We start from the raw sequence: 20065 nt of genomic DNA, 5'->3' as shown, positions 1-20065 counted from the left end.
TTCCTTGCCCCATCCTTTACAATAAACTCGTCCCGAACATCATGGAACATGAGACACCTCATCGAGTTCAATTCCATGAAATCCGACAGTAAAGCATGAAAGAAAAGTAACGTAATATAACATTCAGACGACCTTAATGCGTACCTGCATATTGCTCTGTCTTATTTCAGTTTTGTTGATAGGTTTTATATGTGAGGCTTGTTCTGACAAAATGTGAGGTGGAAATGGTGGAATGAAAGACAGTGGGAAGGCTCGAGAACCGATTCCTGGAACCGATTGGAAACTGAGCAAAATAGAGAATGGATACGTGTCAATCACGTAAAAATGCAATAGCACGATTCACAACGGATTCTTGTAATGAATCTTGAATGCAATGAATTGGCTAAACAAGCTCGAGTGCTCAGTCGTGCATACTAACCACAATGAGAATCAGATCTTTTTGCACGGCATCACGCAATATGGCATTTGTAATCGATTTAATAGTATGTTGACCTGTAAGAGATTGAACACGGTTTGCCGTTGATCGTTCATGTGCAACAACGATTCAATCGTCCATACCACCCCAAAACTATGAGGAGATTATCATTTACATGTATACTATTGGCTCAGTTACAGCTGATCTTTGCTTTAGATAATGGATTGGGCCGGTACTGCCCGAGCTTTAGTCATCGGCGTGCTGTGTTTTCCGAAGCTGACAACCTTTTCGATGTAGAACACCACCAATGGGGTGAAATTCGATCATTACATGCTTTGCTAGCTTGGAAATCCCTGAAATGCATCTCTCCTCCTCCTAGTTTCAACTCATGGAATAGATTTGGATGCGGGATCAACGAAGGTCTTTTTCGTAAAACCGCTGATCGTTTGATTGAACTGGGTAAGTGCCATTTTGTGCATTGCTATACTTGCTACTAATTCAAGATTCAGGTCTCGCCACAGGTAGATTCTGAATGATGCAAGCTGTATTGAGGTGTTGACGGAGCTTGCCAACCTAGCTGGCTATGAATATGTGAATATCGACGATTGCTGGCAAGTGGATCGCCTACCAGATGGTACTATTGGAGTTGATCCACGGTGAGCTGCCGCTGTTCAAAGTTTCCACTCAATACCGGCACTTTGACGCGGAACGTTGATCGTCTAGGTTTCCAAATGGAATGAAGGCTCTCGCGGATTACGTCCACGACAAGGGCCTAAAGTTTGGATTGTATAGTTCTGCTGGAACCATGACGTGTGAAAAGAGGCCAGGCTCGCTCAATTTTGAAGTCATCGACGCAAGAACATACGCGGCATGGGATGTCGACTATTTGAAATACGACAACTGCTTCAACGAAAACATTCCAGCCTTGACCAGGTATTCTGCTATGCGAGATGCACTGAACACAAGTGGGAGGGCAATCTATTACTCCGTTTGCAATTGGTGTGTGTGAGACTGTTATCGTCTTTGCGGTTGCTCAGATTCATACCTGATCTTGTCTACTTGCAGGGGCCAAGAGTCTCCATGGCTTTGGGGTCCAGAGGTCGCAAACGCTTGGAGAACGACAGGAGATATTCGGGATAAGTGGATGTCAGTTATCTACATTCTAGATCTCCAAGTTCCGATTGCACAGCATTCTCGTCCTCAGGGTACGCAGTATGAATCAGAGAACTCTACCTCGATATCAATGACATTCGCTTACCCCAGGTTTCAACGACATGGATATGCTGGAAGTCGGAAACGGTGTCTTGACTACAGGAGAATATCGCAGCCACTTTTCATTATGGTCTGCTTTGAAATCTCCACTACTTATTGGATGCGACTTGGATAACATTTCACCCATTGACCTCGAGATTTTACTTGCTCCTGAAATAATGGCTGTAAATCAAGATCCATTGGGCATTTCGGCTATCCGAGTCTGGAAGGAAGGCGATTTAGACGTTTGGAGTGGTCCACTAAGTAGTGGTGACAAGGTCTCAGGTTTGTCACAAGTGCTTTAAGTCGCGATTGGACAAAGTTCCTTTTGCTAATCTTGTTGATTCTAGTTCTGTTCAACCGAGCGTCTCACAATAACATAATCAGCGTGCCTCTTACGGCACTTGGATATCCGCCTGCAACACTTGTGTTGGCGAGGGACCTCTGGAGGCGACAAGATATTGGCACATACCAAACCACGTAAGGAATTTGCCACAGATTGAGCTTCGTATCATAAGCTCACAGATTTCGAACTAAAGCTTCTCGGCAAACGTACCGCCACATGGTGTGGTCGTGATTAAAACACGTTCGACTCACGAGCAGACGTCTGTGGTTAAGACCACCATCTACACCCCACTCTACATGGACGAGGATGTAATTGTAGCAGCGAATGGCACTCAAACATCAAGGGTGTCAACTTCGTCGTCTTCAATACCAAACCAAGCGATTCTTGCTGTAGCAGGAGCTGGTTTGGCGACTATAATGCTTCTTCAATCGCGAGGAAGTAGACGTCCCAAGTTATAAAGTAAGAATACAATTCGTTTAATGGACAATAACATTACTGGCTGGCTTTTGTGACAAAGCAAAGTTTTAAATGAAACCAACATGAGTTTGTCGTGAATGAAGCCGCAACGACGTGCCAAATTTGTCGATTTCTGATTTTGAGGTTGAGAAGTGGTGTTTGGATATCCAGGGTAGAAAGTAGTCTTGGTGGTGAAGTGTCGCTGTGAGTGAGCTGGATACGAGTAAACTTTAAATTTGCTTCGTATATAAAATGCATGCATCAACTGGTCAACTTTTGCTTCCGATCTTTTTTTTTCAAGTTTAGAGATCTGTTTACTCAAACAACTCAGAGAAAGACAGTGAATGTATCTTATATATTAAGCTGCCCTGCCATTACAAAGTTGCGTCTCTCCCTCTCCCTACGATATTGCATTTGATTCCTAGCTATTTGATATTCCCACTTACGCTTCTTCTAGCCCCTCCTATCGGTGTAAGATCACCACTTCTCGAAGCAAACGGCGATGTGACAAGCGACGCGTGCCTACTGTGATCTAGATGACTCAGATTCCCCGAGCTGGCAGGCGACAACCCTTCCATCGTTCTATCTCTGTCCCTCCCATCAATAGCAGACGGCCGTCTCGACAACATTTTACTTAATGAAATCGGCGTATCCGGGACATGTAGACCACCATTCGACGATGTAGTTGGTGTAGGTTCAGCAACAGTCTGGCTCATCAGAAGTTTGAAATCCATTGTTGATTGAGTCGGTCGACGTAGCTGTGTCGGGCTGACTTGAAGAAAGCGAGTGTATATGAAGTATATGAGTAGCCACACCATGGCTGATATCCATGCAAGGGGTGAGTCTACTACTTTGGGTGCTGTAAACTTTTTGGCCATTATTAGTGTGGCGACTGGGAAGGATGTCTCATTATAGTCTTTTAAAGAGAGTCGACGTTTCATTACGATATGCTGGTCAGAGTGCTCGAGTACCATGTGTGCAGAAGGATGCGTTCCCTAACATTGCAGAAGAAAACGTTATTACGAATGAATCGTGTCCTTTTTCGGTTTACTCAAATCTCTATCTTCAAAGCAACCACAAACCCCACAACTTCTACTGACATGTCTCCACCGCCGCCTTTAACCTCAATCTTCGCCTTCATCTCTTGATTGATCATATTCACAAAGCTTACCATGAAGAGGTCAATATTATCCTGTCTCGTATTCTCTTGCAGCGAATCCAGATACGTTCTTGCTAACCGAATGAGACTATCTTTTATATAAGAATCATATAATCTAGAAAAGCCCCGAAGATTCCTTAATCGTCCCATCCCACGTGCAGCTGTACCTGTATACTGTTGAGCAATAGCATCACCGTGGCCTGCCCATAATCTTCCCAGCTTTGCCATTGATTCATCCGACAATTTACGAGCACCTCTTGGCCACATTTTAGCGTGATGCAAAATATCTACTAGTGCTTCATTGGCCATTAAGTATTCCGCCACATTCACATCGTCTACACAGTCCAGGTCTGATATCCTGAATATACCTCGCTGGAAGGTGAAGACGGCATAATACGATGTTATTGAGGATGGTGAGGTTTGTACTTGCATAAATTTAACGAATTGACGTGGTTTGGATTCATATTGTGTCGGGTCTACTGCATTCAACATCATGGAGAAGAAGCCTTGTTCAGCCTGCGATAATCTCGTCTCTGTAGTTAGAGCTTCTAGACCATGAAGCGAGGACGTTGGTGATGGTCGTCTTATATATTCTATTTCTGGTCGATTGAGCTGTCTCAACAGGTCCGAATACGATTCAGACAAGATGGCTTGATCTGGTTCCTTGTCTGATAGTAAATCTAGGACGGTAATATTCGAGCCGTATCTCTTGTACACGTTTTCGAAATGCACTCGAGCAGACTCGAAACTATCAGCGGAGATGGATCCTTCGAAATCTAGTTTGGGGTTTATATGAGGGGTGTCTCCGCATTCTTGCTTCCAATATAACGGTACAGAGCCTCGTAGTTGTGTAAAAGAAGCAAGCGTATGTGGTGTATGGACTAATAATTCGGATTCTACTTCGATTGCAGGTGCTCCTCGACCGTCAACGCCTAAAGAGCCATGAGGAAACGAGTGAAACCCTGCGCAAAAGAACCTGCATTTAAATGATCCTGAATACGTACCTCGCCTTCTAGCCCTCGTCCCCGCATTATACCGACAGATACGTCCAATCAGCATTACATGTATTGGCATGTGTCCCGACTTGATATACGTAGACCCCACATAACCACATATCAACGGTAATATATACGGGTATGATGCATCATGTAAAAACATGCGAAGTAGGTGTTTGTTGAAGAAGTATGGATCATGCAAGTTTTGAAAGAGAGTAGGTAAAAAGTTGGGCCGTATAGGTGTCCTTGGATTACCACCAAACTCAATGACTCGCTGTGTGTTATTGCTCAGATCGATATCGAGAGAGTAATACATTAACCCTGAGCTCATTACTGACGAGACAGAGGCCAAGCAGGTTCGTTCGTGCTCTTCTTCGTCCAGTGTTAGGAATTCTTTGCGAGTACTAGGTTGTAAGCAGCAAAGTCAGTGTTGGCGTCAGAAATGTGTTACTGTGTTTGCAAACATTCACGAAATAACCACAGCACAGTCAGATAAAGGACAAGCTTACTTACACTGGCACCATTCGTACACTTCGAACTCTCCATACTAAGCCAACACGACCCAAACTCTGGCATACAAAGTCCTTCTCGGTGACGACAATCAAGTATTTGCCAAGATTCAGCTCGAGAAGACCAACAACACCAAATGTCCTGAATTCGTCTTTTATCTTCAACGGGTGAGGTTGAGAAGCTGGATCTGACGGAGCTAAATGTTGAGCAAGGAATGTGTTAAATGTGTGCAAATGTAAGTTTTTTGCCAACAAAATGTTTGACGAATTGGTACGGTTGACCTAGAATACAAGACGCAGAACGTACATTTCACAGCCCATTCTCCATTTGGCGAGAATATAAGCACCTGAGTCTCTGGTGCTGGTCGAATTTGCTCTACAATGACTCTCGCATCGTCAGTTATTCGTACACGAGCGGGTGCCTCGTACGTCGGAAGTTCCTCCGTGGATGCATTAGCATCTAGGACTATATTGGTAACTGACATTCTCCTCGCTCTTGTTCTGTCAAAACAGTTGAGCTCGTGCAAAGTGTTTTTGTGACGAAACTAGCAAGTGTCGAGAACTACTCATATATACGGGTAACATACCATCTCAACGAGTAGCAAATCACAGTCAATGCGTCGAACTACCTATCAGACTGCAGCATCTGCACCAAATCACGTAATTTTGTCATCAAACAACAATGAACCAATTATGCAAACATTATTCTCAAAAGCATGGCTTATAAAGTCCTAAAGACACCGTCCATTATTGTTTACTAGATCCAACATAAAGCAGCTACGGTAAGTCCCATAGAAAGCATTCCACACGCAAGCTGATTAGGAGCCGAGGAAGCTGGAGCTGGTATTGCTGTTCCTGTTGAAATTGCGGTTCCTGTAGGGATTGCTGTACCAGTGGCAGTAGCTGTTCCACCAATCAACACACTGATCTCGGTACCGCCTTCAACTTGAGTACTACAGACTGATGATAAGAGCTAGTTAATAAAAGGAATCGTCTTCATAGGGCGGCTGTTAATGAATACTTTACCTTCAGAGGTAGACCTGTCTTGATATGAAACATAGAGTGGTGCTCCACTGCATGAGAGAGAAGGTGACCACACTTTGTTTGTAAAGGAGGTTGCATTGGCTGAATACATTGAGGAGCCACTACTACTTATACTATCGCCTTGTCCTATTGGTGTGCTTTGACTGCCACTGTGGACACCTACAAATCAACATATTAACATATATTTCAAACTCAAAATGAATGATCTGTAGCTTACATGTGTCAGTCCTCACGTAAGTCCAATGGATCTCGTTGCCAGCCTTGCAACTGCTAGCATAATAAATTTGTCCAAAGAAGCTAACACCTCCTAGAGCTACAGATCCTGCTTGTGCTGGTGGAGCGGTTTCGGAACAGAATCCTTTTACGTAGACACCATTCTGCAATGTACAACCAAATTCGGTGTAGGTTATTTGGCAGAGGGGTAAAGCTCCGTTTGGATTTTGGACAAAGATAATATTGGCATTGTTATTAGCACATGTCGAGTCCGAGTATGTGACGGTGTAAAAGTAGCTGGCAGGACCGACTGGCACAGTGTAATTCACAAAGACATCGAGTTGGCTGCTGCCCATTACACTAAGGTCAAAACAATAGAAAATAAGAAAATGATTGAGGAAACGATTCATAAAACGGAGACTTACGGAGTAGAACAGAGCTCAGCAGTAGCTCGTGCTCTGTACGATATAGAATTTGCTGCGAATGAGCAAGTAGCTGACGTGTACCAAATACTGATAGTATAATGAGTGGCATTCACAGAGTAGGTACTAGCTCCGGTCGTTGAGATAGTCTATTTGAAAAAAGAACCAAAATGAGACGAAAGCGCAATAATTTCCGGACCTGCAGAAGGGTTCAACAATACGTACATCACCCTCTCCAACAGGGATGGACTTTGCCCCAGCATGAACACAAAAGTAGTTTCTAGCATACGTCCAGGTGATTCCTCCGTTAGCAGGACATCCACCGTTGTACTAAAGATTGGGCAAATTCAAAAAAGTGTTAAAACGCCATTGTTTCATTCCAAAACATGCCAATGCAAAGACAGTGGTGAGATTCATCATGTGGCGCATTCAGTGATAACGTCAGCAGATGTGATCTGCCGACTTTTCAAGCTGTTCACATTGGGGCTTACCAATATTTCACCAAAGTACGAAACAATAGGACTTGTCAATGTCTAAAGAGGAGATCAAATCGAATGAGCATACAGTTTCTTCCTTGCCAGCGACATAGGGGCTTCATACTTGAATATAATCAGAAGGTAAAGAACCACTGCAAAAGCCCTTGACGTAGACACCATTCTGCAATGTACATCCGAAGGGCGTAGACGCAGCTGATGATGAGCAAGTAGCTTTTGAAGCGTATACAATGTTTGGAGGTCCTGAAATAAACAAATGATCAAACGTGTTAGCACGTGAATGTAACATAGTACATTCGAAACACAAGACAGCAAAAACAAAGTCGAATTCAGGCTGTAACAGTACCTGAGCATGTAGTATCAGAGGACTGATACACATTAGTGTAAAAGTATTGGGCAGAGGCAAATGCTGGTAGCACTCCTACAAACAACAATGCCGAAAACATTCTGAAGATCATAGCTTCGGAATGGTGGAGAATCTATTGTAGGGTGGCGATGTATTAGTTTGCTTATGCCAGACTGGTAGAGACTATGATGTGATGTGCATGCATTCCACCTACAAGTTTCGGTTGAGTAAGGCTTTCTTGGTGTAAAGCTGCTCAGTCCTGGACAAAGTAAGATAGCTCTCGTATAAAAAAGACTTGTGTGAATGTGCTTGTTGAGTAGCTGAAGTACTCTGTTCAATTCGACTCTGCCACTAGGCTGTGTAATTGTGTTCATATGGCTTGACACAAGAACACTACGCCTTACTTTCCTTCACCACCCTCACATTACCGAAACTGTCTCGTTCACGATTTGCATATATTATTGTTAAGTGTATTCACGATTTTTGTGCTTTGTGGTATAATATACAGGGGTTCTCTACAATTCTACAAACTATACACACATCTCTTTAACTGTGTTTCTTTCTTCTGTCCTAGAACACTTCCACTGTTTCAATAGAATGAAACTTTACCATGCACGACACCATTGATGGCATCGCTCAATCGTCCTCCCGTATCGTTTTCAAGTAGAGCCTTCTCGATATGCTCAGCATCTCCAGACAAGGCAACGACGGTGGATCGTGTAGAATCTTTTCCTTTCCCTCTTGCAAGGGAGACCAGAGAGGATGAGGCCAATCCTTCCAACATACTGGTAAAGATCGAGTATGGATGTGGCATCAAACTCATAGACTTGTTGAGCAGGTCACCATACACTTCGTATACCTAAATGATCATGTATGCGTTAGTTTCAGAGGGAGATAATGACAGCTGTTCAAAAGGACAAGTTATATAACAAGCATACCTTGCCACTGGTAGACTCAACACCCTTCTTCCTGCACACCAATAAAGCAGCCATGACCATCTTTTGATGTGCATTCAGCTCGTAAATCATGGATGTACTAGCCAAGTTGGAACTGTTTAGTGCTGCTGATGCTGCCTTTGCCACGTGTTGTACAGTGACTTTGGGCATGAGATCAACATCCATCGAGGACGTTGATGCTGGAGTAGGTGACTTTGGGCCACTAGACAAGCTCGTTTCAAGTACTTCCAATGCTTGTCTAACGAAAACGATATTGTTCAGTCCGTTAGCCACAACAACAATAACAAAAAAAAGATCCTCGGTCAACAGCACGTACCGACAGACATCGAGAGCCTTCCTCACATCTCCAGTACCTACTACTTTACGCGCAGCGAACTCGATAGCAGCTGGTTGCATCAGTGGAAGTGTCCTTTTGGCGTCATTGATTTGAGGAGACAAAGTTTTGGTTGTGGGTGAGAGAGATCCTAGTCGCTCACGTATGATGGCAGTAATCTCATTGACTTGATATGGTACAAAGTTCAACAAGGTTGGCATACCTATGAGAACAGCATGTGTTTAGCAGTCTTCTTGATTCTCTGTAATGAAATCCAATTCGAAAACATACAGTCCTTGGCTTTAAGACGAGGTAGGAATCGTTCAGTCAAATCCAATGCATTGGCAATACCAATCAAAGAGAGACGAGAGCCAGTCATGAGAGGCCATTGGAAGAGATTATACAAGACTTCTTGGTCTCGTGTCAGTAAATGATCAATTTCGTCCAAGATTACGACACTGCCAAAAATGGAACACCTGTCAGTTGAATGTCATACAATGACGGAACACACATGACACGTCATTTAATACGTACTGCATCGTATTTGCCTTCTTGGTTGGAACAAAGAGTTCTCCCAAGTCATGAACAGCAGCCTTGTAATCAACCACACTTCCTTCAATCAACTCCAATAGCTTTGGATAGATGGATCTGGGTTCTTTGATAGTCATACAATTCATCTTGTGGACATGGATTTTAAAACCACACTATATGACGGGAGATTTGTCCGTCAACACATGTTGATTGATACACGCAAAAAGGCGAGTATAGACAAATGAATAATGACACATCATCGTAAGCAACCAAAATACCTCAGCAAACGTCGGTTCCAAAGATTTACAAATCTCATCAACAAGAGCTGTCTTTCCAGTTCCAGGAACACCAGATATATACAACGAACCACCCCGTTTAGCAAACACATTTTCTTGCCAGAATTGTGTAATGACAGCGCGTTCCTTGTCTCGACCAACCAATCTGCTGGGAGTTGATGATCTGCGAAAGACACCTTTGGCTTCTTGAAATATAGATGTGGGTGTACGAGCAATCGGAGTTCGAGCGGCAGCAGTAGCAACAGCAAGAGGTGTTTTGACTGTCTTTGGAGTAACAGGTATAACCTTCGATAGATCGTCATCGTCATCTTCTTTGACGATTACATCTTGTTGTTTTCGAGCAGTAGCGATACTTGCTGCAGCAGAGTGCTTGGGAGTAAGAACCTTTGAAGGTTTGACATTCTCTCGTCCTATTGAAATTGAGCAAGAAACACAACATCAGAGGCTTGATCGAAATGTTTGCATCGAGGGTTGATAGTCATATTTCTATCTTGATCTACATCAGATCAATAATACACATACCTTTTGATTGTCTCAATGAGTCAGTCAATACCCTTTTTGGAGTTGTGGGTGTCTTTGGAGTTGATGTTGGTGAGTTTCGACTGCGAGTCACCCTGACAGAAACTTCCTCTTCTACTAAAATAGTACATTATATTATAGCATGTGTGAAAATCAATAATGCCATGCTGATCTGCTTGTCACATACCTGCTTCTAATCGTCGTTTGGTCATCGTGTTTTTTGGGCAAGACGGAGTTGGTGGTGAAAGGGTTGATCTGCTACGTTATTAAGCAGGTCTACTAATTCTCGTTGATGATATTGATGTTCGTTATGTGTAGATACGTTGAAAGGCTTGCTTCGTTCTCGTTCTCCGTTGTTGTTGAATGGCAGCTGAAGTTGAAATTTGTTTTGGATACATTTTGAATTTCCGCTCCTTCCAGTTGGGAGCTAGGAGCCCGTGAATGGGAAGAGCCAGAGGGAGGGAAGAAATTCGGGCCATATATACTATTAAGTCATAATTACGATTACCGAGTCTCAAACGCGTAAAGATCAACATAGAACTACTAAAATGTGTTTGGCGACATTCAATAACTACTAGACTACACCGCATTGCCAACACGTCAGACAGCACGCTTACAACTCTTGGAACTAACAAAAAATAGCATTTTTTCAGTACATACGTCTAATTTATCGGGCGATAACGAGACTAAAGAGCATAAGTGTACTCTTATTGCCAAAGCACCTCAGCAAAACGAGAATAGCCAACGCAGTCACATAACGTGTCCTATTTTAGAAACTCTAATATATGCACTGCTTGATACTACTTATAATGTTGTAACAATACTAATAAACGCCAATGTTTTGCTCGACTTTCACGTCACTCCTGTATGAGAGACAGAGTCCTCAGTCCTCCAAATAGCTTCTGCTCGAGCTACCATACTTGAGAACTCTCGATATGATAATCGGCCGTCCCCATCGAGATCAGCAGAAGCAAACGCTTGCTCAATGACCATTTCAGGAATAAATGAAGCGTGATGATGTACCACCTTCTTCATATCTTCTAGAGAGACGTACCCGTTGCCTAAATAAACGTCTTGTCAGCAACGTTAAACCACTATGTATGAAGCAACAATGCAGCGAACTTGCAGTTCAAGTCAAACGACACAAACGTCTGCCGCACAATATCCAGTTCAGAAGTTTGTTCCAGTCTTGGAGTGATTATGGATATTAAATCAGAACATGTGATTCTCGGTCCTAAGTCAACGATGTGCGTTAAAGTGTGGTTTGAGCAGTTTTCAAGATCAGGCTAATACCTGTCTCTGATCTGGATATAGACGATAACATTTGATCAATTTCAAACTATAAGAGCATGTTAAAATCCACAATTCTTGCGATGCGTCAGCCTTGGAAAATCAATGAACGTACTTTTGATGGCACATATGCCAGCAAGCCTACTAGAGCAATTTTGAAGTCCTTCCTGGTCAAGTAGCCTTTTGCATCAGTATCAGCTCGTCTGAATACCTGATATTTCGAATAGAAACTGGTTAGATTGATGCATGGATCTACCGAGAACTAGCTTGTTTGAAGTTTTGAATGTACCTCCTTGATGTTCGCCAATTGAGAGCCAAGTTTCAGGTAGTTGGAACCAAATTTAGTGCCCCTGCGAGGCGGTGATCTTTGCATATTCGTAGCAGCGTCCTGCTTTCCAAATGTTGCTCGTCCAATGAAGTGTACGTGATGCAACGCGCACAGTGCAACACAAGGACGAAGCTTTGACCTTTGACAATGTCACGTAGATTTATCTGCACATTTATTTAGATTTTTTTGATTCACACTTTACAACTACACACTACATACAGAGGCTGGCAACATCCAACTTCTAACAATAAGTTTTTCTAGCTATTAAACAGCAGCGGGCTCAGTATTCCTTCCTCAATCTTTTTATCCAGCCATCCATTGGCATCCAAGCGTCCCTGTTCTACGATACCTCTGAGGGTAGCTTCATCACTCGGGGGAAACAGAATCCAGAGGAATGGGAATGGTTGACGAGGACATATGTTGGCTTCTCCAGGATGAGGGGATACCGTTATAGTGGTTTTACTCATGTATGGTAAATTATCGGTAAAGCCTCCATCAATATATATCGTTTTACTGCCACTAGCAGTAGTGTTGTTGGAGGTGACAGGCGTCATTGCTATGGGAGTTTCCCAGTAGATGGGGAAGTATGATGAGGCCATTATAGTGTTTATCAAGTCATCACGACCAGTGAAGTGATTCTTCATTTCGTTTTCAAAGCCGGGGAATGTTGTAAGAGAGACTGTCAGTCGTCTGCCTAGTTTTGTAGATACAGTCTCGTCGTCTTCTAGTTCTCGACGCATTCCGACTTCAATGCTCTGACTCATTATTCCTACTGGACCAAGGAATCTATCCGAAAAAAGGGGTCAAAAAAACTCCTTCCAGACTTTACACAGATCCACCACTTGACCTAACCAATACGACATACCTCTTAGCATGTTCACTAGCCACAGAAATCATCAAATCAATCATTCTCTGCATGTCGGTATTCAAGGTCAGAGCAGCAGCCACTAGAGAACCACTAGAACACCCTTGAAATTCAATTTTTTCAAATACTTCAGGCTTGAACCTTTCATTCAGGGCCTGTCCAACACCAGCATGATACAGGAGAAGCCAGGCACACCCGGAAAACGAAAACGATAATCTAGAAAATATCGTGAAACAGTGTTGGTGTCTTGTAAACGTGGCTCTGACAGACACGAGGGACTGATACGTACTGTGGACTGGTTTCGTTTGTTGGTAACATTATAATCTTTGAAAGATGCTTGTTCGATGCCCCACGAAATGATCCTTGTTCACGAGTAAAGTCATATATATAAGGTAGACGTGCGAGAAGGGCATTACGATAGTAGTATCTAAGAAGACGGATGTTAGACACAATCAAGGGGATGTTCACAATCGACGACGTTAGGCACAATCAAGAACAATCTGAGGGTTCGACAGCAAGAGGCTTACTTTTCTCTCATCAGCAGCGACAGGACGAGATCAACAGCATCATTAAATAAACGAATTACGATAGCAGTTACGATGCACGTATAGAATGCGAGCCACGGCAGTGAATCAACCAGTCCGTCACGTATCTGTTTGGCACCATCGGTAACGTATTGTCGACCCCGTCCAGGCCCATCTGTTACAGTATTATATAACATTTTGACATACGCAAAGAATGCGTTGATATACCCCATAGCCATGATCTGACCTGAGACGACAAATGTTGTCAGTGGTTGGACCAAATCACTGACATACACGGTTGGTTTCGTTTGGACTATAGGTATTTGTTTGAAGCCATTCGAATCTAGATCATCTGCTTCTTCATTGTCGTCATCAGAATCGTCATCGACGAGTGTATTGTTTGAATCGTTTTCATCGGAAACCACGTTTCTTGCCCACGTTTTTATAGATAGATATGGCGATGAAACAGGGGAATTTGATGCATCAGAGACTAGCACATAGGGCCGAAACATTGGTGCATCCATCCTCCACAGCACAATCACTGGAAGTTTGAATTTGAAAAAATGTTGTGCCGAGATTTATATGGACATTTTGAAACCACATTCGCACATCTTAGCACCGTCATTACGCGTCAATTGTGAGCATCATGCCATCATTTGAACGGAATCGGTTTCCTTTAGTCCTCATAAAAGTGAAAGAACGCGAAAGGGCCCGGTTTGCAATACGATGCGGATATGGCTGACGACAACCCACTTGAACCTACTAGTCCAAAGGAGCCAGTGTACAATGATACGCCCAATATAGCGCGCGTTCGCTCTCTCTTAAACCAGAAATCTAAAGTGGTCGTGACAGACGGAAGAGAATTCTTTGGATTCTTTGTATGTGTCGACAAGGACAAGAACATGATTTTGACTGCTACTGAAGAGCATCATCGAGGTATGAAATATAAAGCCGAATACTGTTTGGAGTAGCTTGCCAGCTGCAAGTGTTTGGATGAATCGCGGCTCTAACATTAACCACACATTGCACTTGTTAGGCAAAGTACGATATGTGGGGCTAGTGATGATCCCTGGTCCTCATCTGAAATCGTGGGCAACATTCAAGCCAGATCCATCCATGTATATATAGGAAACCAACCATCCATGTATATATAGGAAACCAATATGTATTTCAGCTGACATCATAAAACATCTGTATCTCCCACACAAGACTGTTACAGATTTGGCTTCTTTTGGCCAGTCACATTACGACCTTGCCCTGATACCATGAGGTCTTCTACAAGTTGCAGCCACACCGATGTTCCGACCATTAAGCTCCTTTCATCAACAGCGAATATCCTAACAACAAATAGGTATCAATACAGAATCAGAGGAGAAAAAGCCTCATCAGGATTGGCTCACGGTGAATGATGTGGCCTATCCAGCCCGTCTGGCAATGCGCATCCGACAAAGAAGAAACTGCCAGGTCGTTCATGCAAGAAGCGAGAAAAGTCTTCGGACCCCATAACTCTATCATCCTTGATATTCGAAGGTCCTACAATCTTTGAAAGTGACTGGTATACGAGATTGGCAGGTCCTGGGTGATTAATTGTTGGAGGAAATAAATCCACATCTACGACAAGAAGGATCAGCATTGGTGTCGAGAGCAAACGATGTCAAGATATCTCACGTACATTTGATTTCAATTGTAGCTTTGAAGGTTTTCGCAACACCTTCACAAACTTCGTGAAGTCTCGTCTTCAAAATCTTTCCGATTGCGGGATCAAAGAACCGCATCGTTCCATCTAATGTCGCAGATGCTGCGATTGCGTTGGCGACAGTGCCGGCAGAAATCTTTCCGATAGATAGCACGGCTCCCTTCAGTGGATCAATATTGCTATCGATTTCGAGAAGATATGAGCAGAAAGTCCTGGTGACATGCAAAGTGTTACAGCAAGGCTAACCGTGATACGACCGTCTGTAAAGCAGTAACTAAATGTGATGCAACAACTATCGAGTCTACTGTTTGATGTGGTGCACTGCCGTGTCCTCTATTTGTGAGAAGGACAGTGAGATTTTAACAAAAAACACAACGAGGTGTACGAATAACTTGCCCTACACCATTGACTGTCAAATAGAAGAAATCCCCACCAGCCATGATTGGACCTGGCATCGATATACATTCGCCAACTTTGAGTCCACTCCACAAATGAATGCCGTAAAACGCGTCGATATCCAGATCACCAATAGTCAGCACATTGTCCTTCAACATGGCTTCAGCTCCAGCACCGTTTTCTTCGGCTGGTTGAAAGACGAATTTTAGAGCTACAGAGACCAAAGGGTTGGTCAGCTTCGGGTTAAGCAGCTCAAACGCAAACGATTCTTACATCCGTAAAGTTCATGAGCTCGCGGAGCGATGATTTTCGCAAAGTTCAAGAGCATGGAGACGTGCCCGTCGTGGCCTTTAGTTCAAGTGCGAGGGTCATCAATTCGCGTCCACGTCGTTCTGAATAAGCTGCGATTACGCTCACCACAAGCATGCATCGCACCAGCATTATGACTTACAAAGGCAGCATTGATATCAGTTATGGCCTCCTACAAAGAATCGCAGTATGGTCAGCTCACCAAACGTAAAACCTCAACATGTCCGTAGTCACACCAATCCTTACTGTTAGTGGGAGTGCATCCATGTCAGCGCGTAAGGCAATACAAGGCCGATCATTCTTTCCACGAAGTATTCCCACAACTCCTGTCTTGCCAATGTTCTCGTAAACCTGAAAGCCTGGTAGTGATTTCAATGTTTCGGCAATGAACTTGGCTGTTTGGACCTCATTGAAGGCTATCTCTGCATTGGCATGCAGTTTTCGTCGGATAGAAATAAGTGAGCTCTCTATCTCTTGTGCCTCTTGTCGTAGCGTGTACATTTTTCGTGGTTTGACTGTTTTGTGAGGCAGAGGATTCTACGAGGACAATGTTGCTCAAACTTTCTGTAATTTAAGCATATGAGAGCTTAATGGTAGTGCTGTTTCCTGGTAAGAGCTAACTTGTGGATCAGCAAAATAATTGTGGTGATGCCCACTGTTTTCCTGCTCCTTGGACAAGAAACCGTCAAGACAGACCTTGAAACGAGTAATCCGGCACTCAGAAACATTTAGGTTTGGCTTACAGCACGAAACTCCTGTCTGTTTTGACACACTCGACATTTCGACGAACGCCACGTCAGTCACCGAAACGATACTTGAGCAAGTAAAACAGTTTCTAAAGTCAACGTTTAGCATGAACCATATATATTGCATAACTGTATTTTGCACATCAAAACAAATGTCAAACACCAACAAACATAATAGCCAATCACATCACTTCACAGCAAGTTAACTTCTTGGACTTCTTTACCTTGGGTTCTTGTCCCTTGTTGGGATTTTCGTCGCTGTCTTTCCACTCTTATTTCAAAAGTGATCAGCATTCTTGCTATTGTGATCTCAGAGTGCAATGCATTTATCAAGACAGTTCAAGATGCTCACAACGATGTCAAAAGATAGCGCACATCAAAGAAACGAAGCTTACCATTTTGATGACGCAGAAAAGGCCTCTTTGTGAGTTTTCAGGATGAACTGCCTTGTAGTCAGATCTAGTTGTGATGATGTAGCAGTGAGGAATGTTTGAGTTGTGAGATATAGCAATGACGATTGTTTGAGTAAGCAGATAGCAATAGTTTTAGATGATCATTAAGAGCATGTAAGACAGTTTTAGAAACATTATAGCTTACAAAGCATTCAAAAGATGCGTTGGAGGTATAGTAACAGAGCCGTCGTCAAAGAGTCTCACCTCAGACTAGAGCGGCAAATTGCGATCAATAACGCAAGATGGTGTTAACTTGCAAGTGCAACTCATCACAGGAAGAAACGAGCAACACCAGCGAAACATCCCTACAAGAAAGGACGGCATCAGTCTATCATTGCTGACAAAACTGGAATATTAAATGAATCGTTGTCGTAGTATACCGCTGAGGAACTTCTTGATACGATTCTAGCCCTTTCGGGTGGCCAGACAAGCACGATTCAGATAAGGGTGGAAGTGTTACTTCCTATGGATGTTGCAAACGGCTTGATCAGGGTTTTGCGTCATTCATGACAGACTACAGAATGGCTACAAGGACATATACAACATCGTTCCTTTCGGATTCAACTCTTCCGATACTCCACATCAATTCATCGACGTTTTCTTTAAGGCGCAACACATACCAAAAGGTCCACAACTGAGGAAATAGTCCAGATAAGAGGGAGGTCCTTTTTCAAGGAGATAGGTTAGATCTATAGTAGGGAGCAAGAGGTCAGGAACAAGGTCGACTTGCGTGAAACTTCCAATGATTGCAATTTTTGAGATTCATAGTCCCAAGACAGAGAGAAACAACTGATCTTGAGGCACGTTGAATTTGATGAAGCATATCGGGGACTTTTTGTAGTCATTACCTTCTCTTTGGGTCACAGCCCTCACTTTGGGTCAGCTAATCCAAATTTGGTGATCTCGATGAGTGTTTGAGGTTGAGTATTGAGAGACCGTCGTTAGTGATACAGTGAAGACAAATCTGTAGTAAGCTTGCGACATTGCCAATTTCTAAATCACAGCCTCTCCTATAACATCATACGCGTCAGCAACACATTTTGCACTGTCTTTGGAGCTCAATTGCATGTCGTGTAGCTTCGTACTTCATAGCTACTAGCTAGGTAGCAAGTCAATTATCAAAATACGCGTAATAAATGCCTAACTCACCAATTCCTGCGTAAACATCAGGTTTCCTCCTCAATGCAATCCAAGCATCTGTAATTGTTGGCCTATATAGGAAGCAAGCAAGGATGAGGCTGTATATCGTATTGTCACTGCTGATCTGCACGATATGCTACTCGCATGCCAAGTCAGCTCAAGGACAGCGTGTATTGATGATTTTGAACGACGTCAAGGACTCGAATTCAAAATATTCTAAATTCACTCAATCATTATCTCGTACGTGCATATGTATTATCACATTGTGTATTTGATGTTATTGGTGGTGTCCGTGTTGGTACTAAGCTTGCCGTTTGCTCACACATTGCTCCCATCAACCAACATCAATCTCTACTAGAACGAGGCTTCTCAATTACAACCAAAGCTGCCACTGACTCATCACTGGCTTTAATAAAATATGAAGAAAAGGTTGCTGATCATTTGATTATACTATCATCTGAAGCTGAATGTAGGTGCTCATAACTGTCTCGGCTCTTGACAATTCATGTCAACCCAAACTAGCACTGACACTTCAACAATTACAAAATATATAGCATACGGAAACGACTTAACAGTCGGTGCAATCATCGAATACGTAAATGCCGGGGGAAACGTCCTCGTAGCAGGTTCAACCTCCATATCCGAAACTCTTCGAGACTTGGCCCTCGAATTCTCTGCCGACTTTGACGAACCTGGTCGTAACGTACTCGATGCATTCTCGTCTCCCATAACAGAAAATCCAGCTAGAATCACGTCATCACACTACATTGCCAACCCACATATACTACCATCATCAATCACAGCTTCAACTATACTGTTTGAAGGTGTAGGACATCGATTGACGGGTCGTAATCCGTTTATTATCCCTGTATTGACTGGCTCTGCTTCATCGTATACTGGTGTAAAAGATGGCGGTGTGGATGCGTCTTCTGTGCTAGGGACCAATAATGTGTTGGTGTCTGCTCTACAAGCTAGGAATAATGCTAGAGTCATCTTTGCTGGATCCGCTCTCATGTTTTCGGACGAGCTTTGGGATGCTAAGGTTGATGGGTATGTCGGTGGCAAAAAAGTAACTTGAATCTATGCTTTCGGACTATGACGAACGCAACAGCTGACTTCATGCAAACGAACGTAGGAAACCGGTCGGTAATGCTCAATTCGCTATTGAATTGACTAAATGGGCCTTCCATGAAAAGGGTGTTCTCAAGGTCCGCAAATTCTGTCACCATGAAAAGAATGGAACTCAACAATTAGGAACATATCATCAAGGTCCTACGTACAGGATCAAGGACTACTTTGTACGTACTATGTAAATTGTGGGTTGATCCCTGGCCGTCGTTTTTTCCAAGCCAAAACGTAGCTCGCTGACCTTTTTGTAACAACTATTGACAACCGCTAACCTCTAACTCATTATATAAACACACCCATAGACATACGAAATCGACATTTCCAAATACGAATCCGACGAATGGAAACCCTTCACAACCAATGACCTTCTCCTCGAAGCAATAATGATTGACCCATACGTCCGCATACCCCTCAAACCAACAACATCACACACACCATCCGCATACCCAGATGCACAATACTATGAAGCAACCTTCCAACTACCAGACGTATACGGCGTATTCACATTCAAAGTAGATTATAAACGACATGGATTGACGTGGCTCTTGGCTTCTGATACTGTACCTATAAGACCATTCAGGCATGACGAGTACCCGAGATTTATTGCTGCTGCTAATCCGTATTATGTGAATAGCTTTAGTCTGATGATTGGGTTTTTGCTTGTGTGTTTGCTTTGGATGTATCATCGTGAACCCCTTGTAAAGGAAAAGGCTGCATAAAAAGGTCTGAGAGAGTAGAAGGGTGTCATGTCATGTATGTTGATATATTGAAAAGCATGAAAATGGACAAAAGTGCAATGGTTTTGGGTGTCTCCGGCGGTTTTCTTGCGGCTTCAAACGCGAATTTGCAACATCGTAGTCTTGGTGTTTGCGATTATGGATTATAGTATTAGTTCTCGAGTCTCAACTTATTACTACAACATAATA

The 20065-nt window shown here is 43.1% G+C and overlaps 8 protein-coding genes across 8 annotated transcripts; 3 read left to right on the top strand and 5 right to left on the bottom strand.

Annotated features, from left to right (window-relative positions):
* Positions 1-634: 634 nt before the first annotated feature.
* SmJEL517_g03888 (alpha-galactosidase) lies at positions 635-2470 on the top strand (the record flags this gene model as incomplete). Its single annotated transcript, XM_031169816.1, has 8 exons — positions 635-647; positions 713-874; positions 993-1071; positions 1139-1348; positions 1481-1620; positions 1679-1951; positions 2017-2146; positions 2206-2470. 8 exons carry the CDS (start codon positions 635-637, stop codon positions 2468-2470), a joined length of 1272 nt encoding a protein of 423 aa, XP_031024295.1.
* Positions 2471-2893: 423 nt separating this feature from the next.
* SmJEL517_g03887 (uncharacterized protein) lies at positions 2894-5616 on the bottom strand (the record flags this gene model as incomplete). Its single annotated transcript, XM_031169815.1, has 5 exons — positions 2894-3463; positions 3640-4559; positions 4632-5026; positions 5136-5328; positions 5439-5616. The coding sequence occupies 5 exons, from the start codon at positions 5614-5616 to the stop codon at positions 2894-2896; spliced, it is 2256 nt and encodes a 751-aa protein (XP_031024298.1).
* A 272-nt stretch (positions 5617-5888) lies between these two features.
* SmJEL517_g03886 (uncharacterized protein) lies at positions 5889-10477 on the bottom strand (the record flags this gene model as incomplete). The annotated part of the gene is made up of 16 exons (XM_031169814.1): positions 5889-6091; positions 6158-6334; positions 6393-6748; positions 6814-6959; positions 7036-7140; positions 7302-7343; positions 7411-7547; positions 7651-7725; positions 8260-8509; positions 8589-8844; positions 8923-9142; positions 9211-9377; positions 9454-9623; positions 9729-10156; positions 10269-10382; positions 10453-10477. The coding sequence occupies 16 exons, from the start codon at positions 10475-10477 to the stop codon at positions 5889-5891; spliced, it is 2871 nt and encodes a 956-aa protein (XP_031024297.1).
* Positions 10478-11117: 640 nt separating this feature from the next.
* SmJEL517_g03885 (uncharacterized protein) lies at positions 11118-11928 on the bottom strand (the record flags this gene model as incomplete). The annotated part of the gene is made up of 4 exons (XM_031169813.1): positions 11118-11326; positions 11559-11604; positions 11671-11766; positions 11845-11928. The coding sequence occupies 4 exons, from the start codon at positions 11926-11928 to the stop codon at positions 11118-11120; spliced, it is 435 nt and encodes a 144-aa protein (XP_031024300.1).
* Positions 11929-12140: 212 nt separating this feature from the next.
* SmJEL517_g03884 (uncharacterized protein) lies at positions 12141-13796 on the bottom strand (the record flags this gene model as incomplete). The annotated part of the gene is made up of 4 exons (XM_031169812.1): positions 12141-12669; positions 12749-12964; positions 13038-13175; positions 13276-13796. The coding sequence occupies 4 exons, from the start codon at positions 13794-13796 to the stop codon at positions 12141-12143; spliced, it is 1404 nt and encodes a 467-aa protein (XP_031024299.1).
* A 210-nt stretch (positions 13797-14006) lies between these two features.
* On the top strand, positions 14007-14400 carry SmJEL517_g03883 (uncharacterized protein; the record flags this gene model as incomplete). Its single annotated transcript, XM_031169811.1, has 2 exons — positions 14007-14208; positions 14309-14400. The coding sequence occupies 2 exons, from the start codon at positions 14007-14009 to the stop codon at positions 14398-14400; spliced, it is 294 nt and encodes a 97-aa protein (XP_031024302.1).
* An 85-nt stretch (positions 14401-14485) lies between these two features.
* On the bottom strand, positions 14486-16174 carry SmJEL517_g03882 (uncharacterized protein; the record flags this gene model as incomplete). Its single annotated transcript, XM_031169810.1, has 8 exons — positions 14486-14609; positions 14673-14883; positions 14945-15147; positions 15215-15299; positions 15372-15575; positions 15638-15712; positions 15782-15845; positions 15920-16174. 8 exons carry the CDS (start codon positions 16172-16174, stop codon positions 14486-14488), a joined length of 1221 nt encoding a protein of 406 aa, XP_031024301.1.
* A 1929-nt stretch (positions 16175-18103) lies between these two features.
* On the top strand, positions 18104-19858 carry STT3 (dolichyl-diphosphooligosaccharide---protein glycotransferase; the record flags this gene model as incomplete). The annotated part of the gene is made up of 5 exons (XM_031169809.1): positions 18104-18251; positions 18370-18480; positions 18566-19061; positions 19147-19309; positions 19442-19858. 5 exons carry the CDS (start codon positions 18104-18106, stop codon positions 19856-19858), a joined length of 1335 nt encoding a protein of 444 aa, XP_031024304.1.
* Between the last annotated feature and the right edge of the window lie 207 nt (positions 19859-20065).

This window comes from Synchytrium microbalum (genome assembly GCF_006535985.1).
Source record: "Synchytrium microbalum strain JEL517 chromosome Unknown SmJEL517_scf0022, whole genome shotgun sequence".
NCBI classification, from domain to species: Eukaryota; Fungi; Chytridiomycota; class Chytridiomycetes; order Synchytriales; family Synchytriaceae; genus Synchytrium; species Synchytrium microbalum.
The sequence above is the reverse complement of the archived record's forward strand: the minus strand, read 5'-3'. Positions and strand labels throughout refer to the sequence as shown.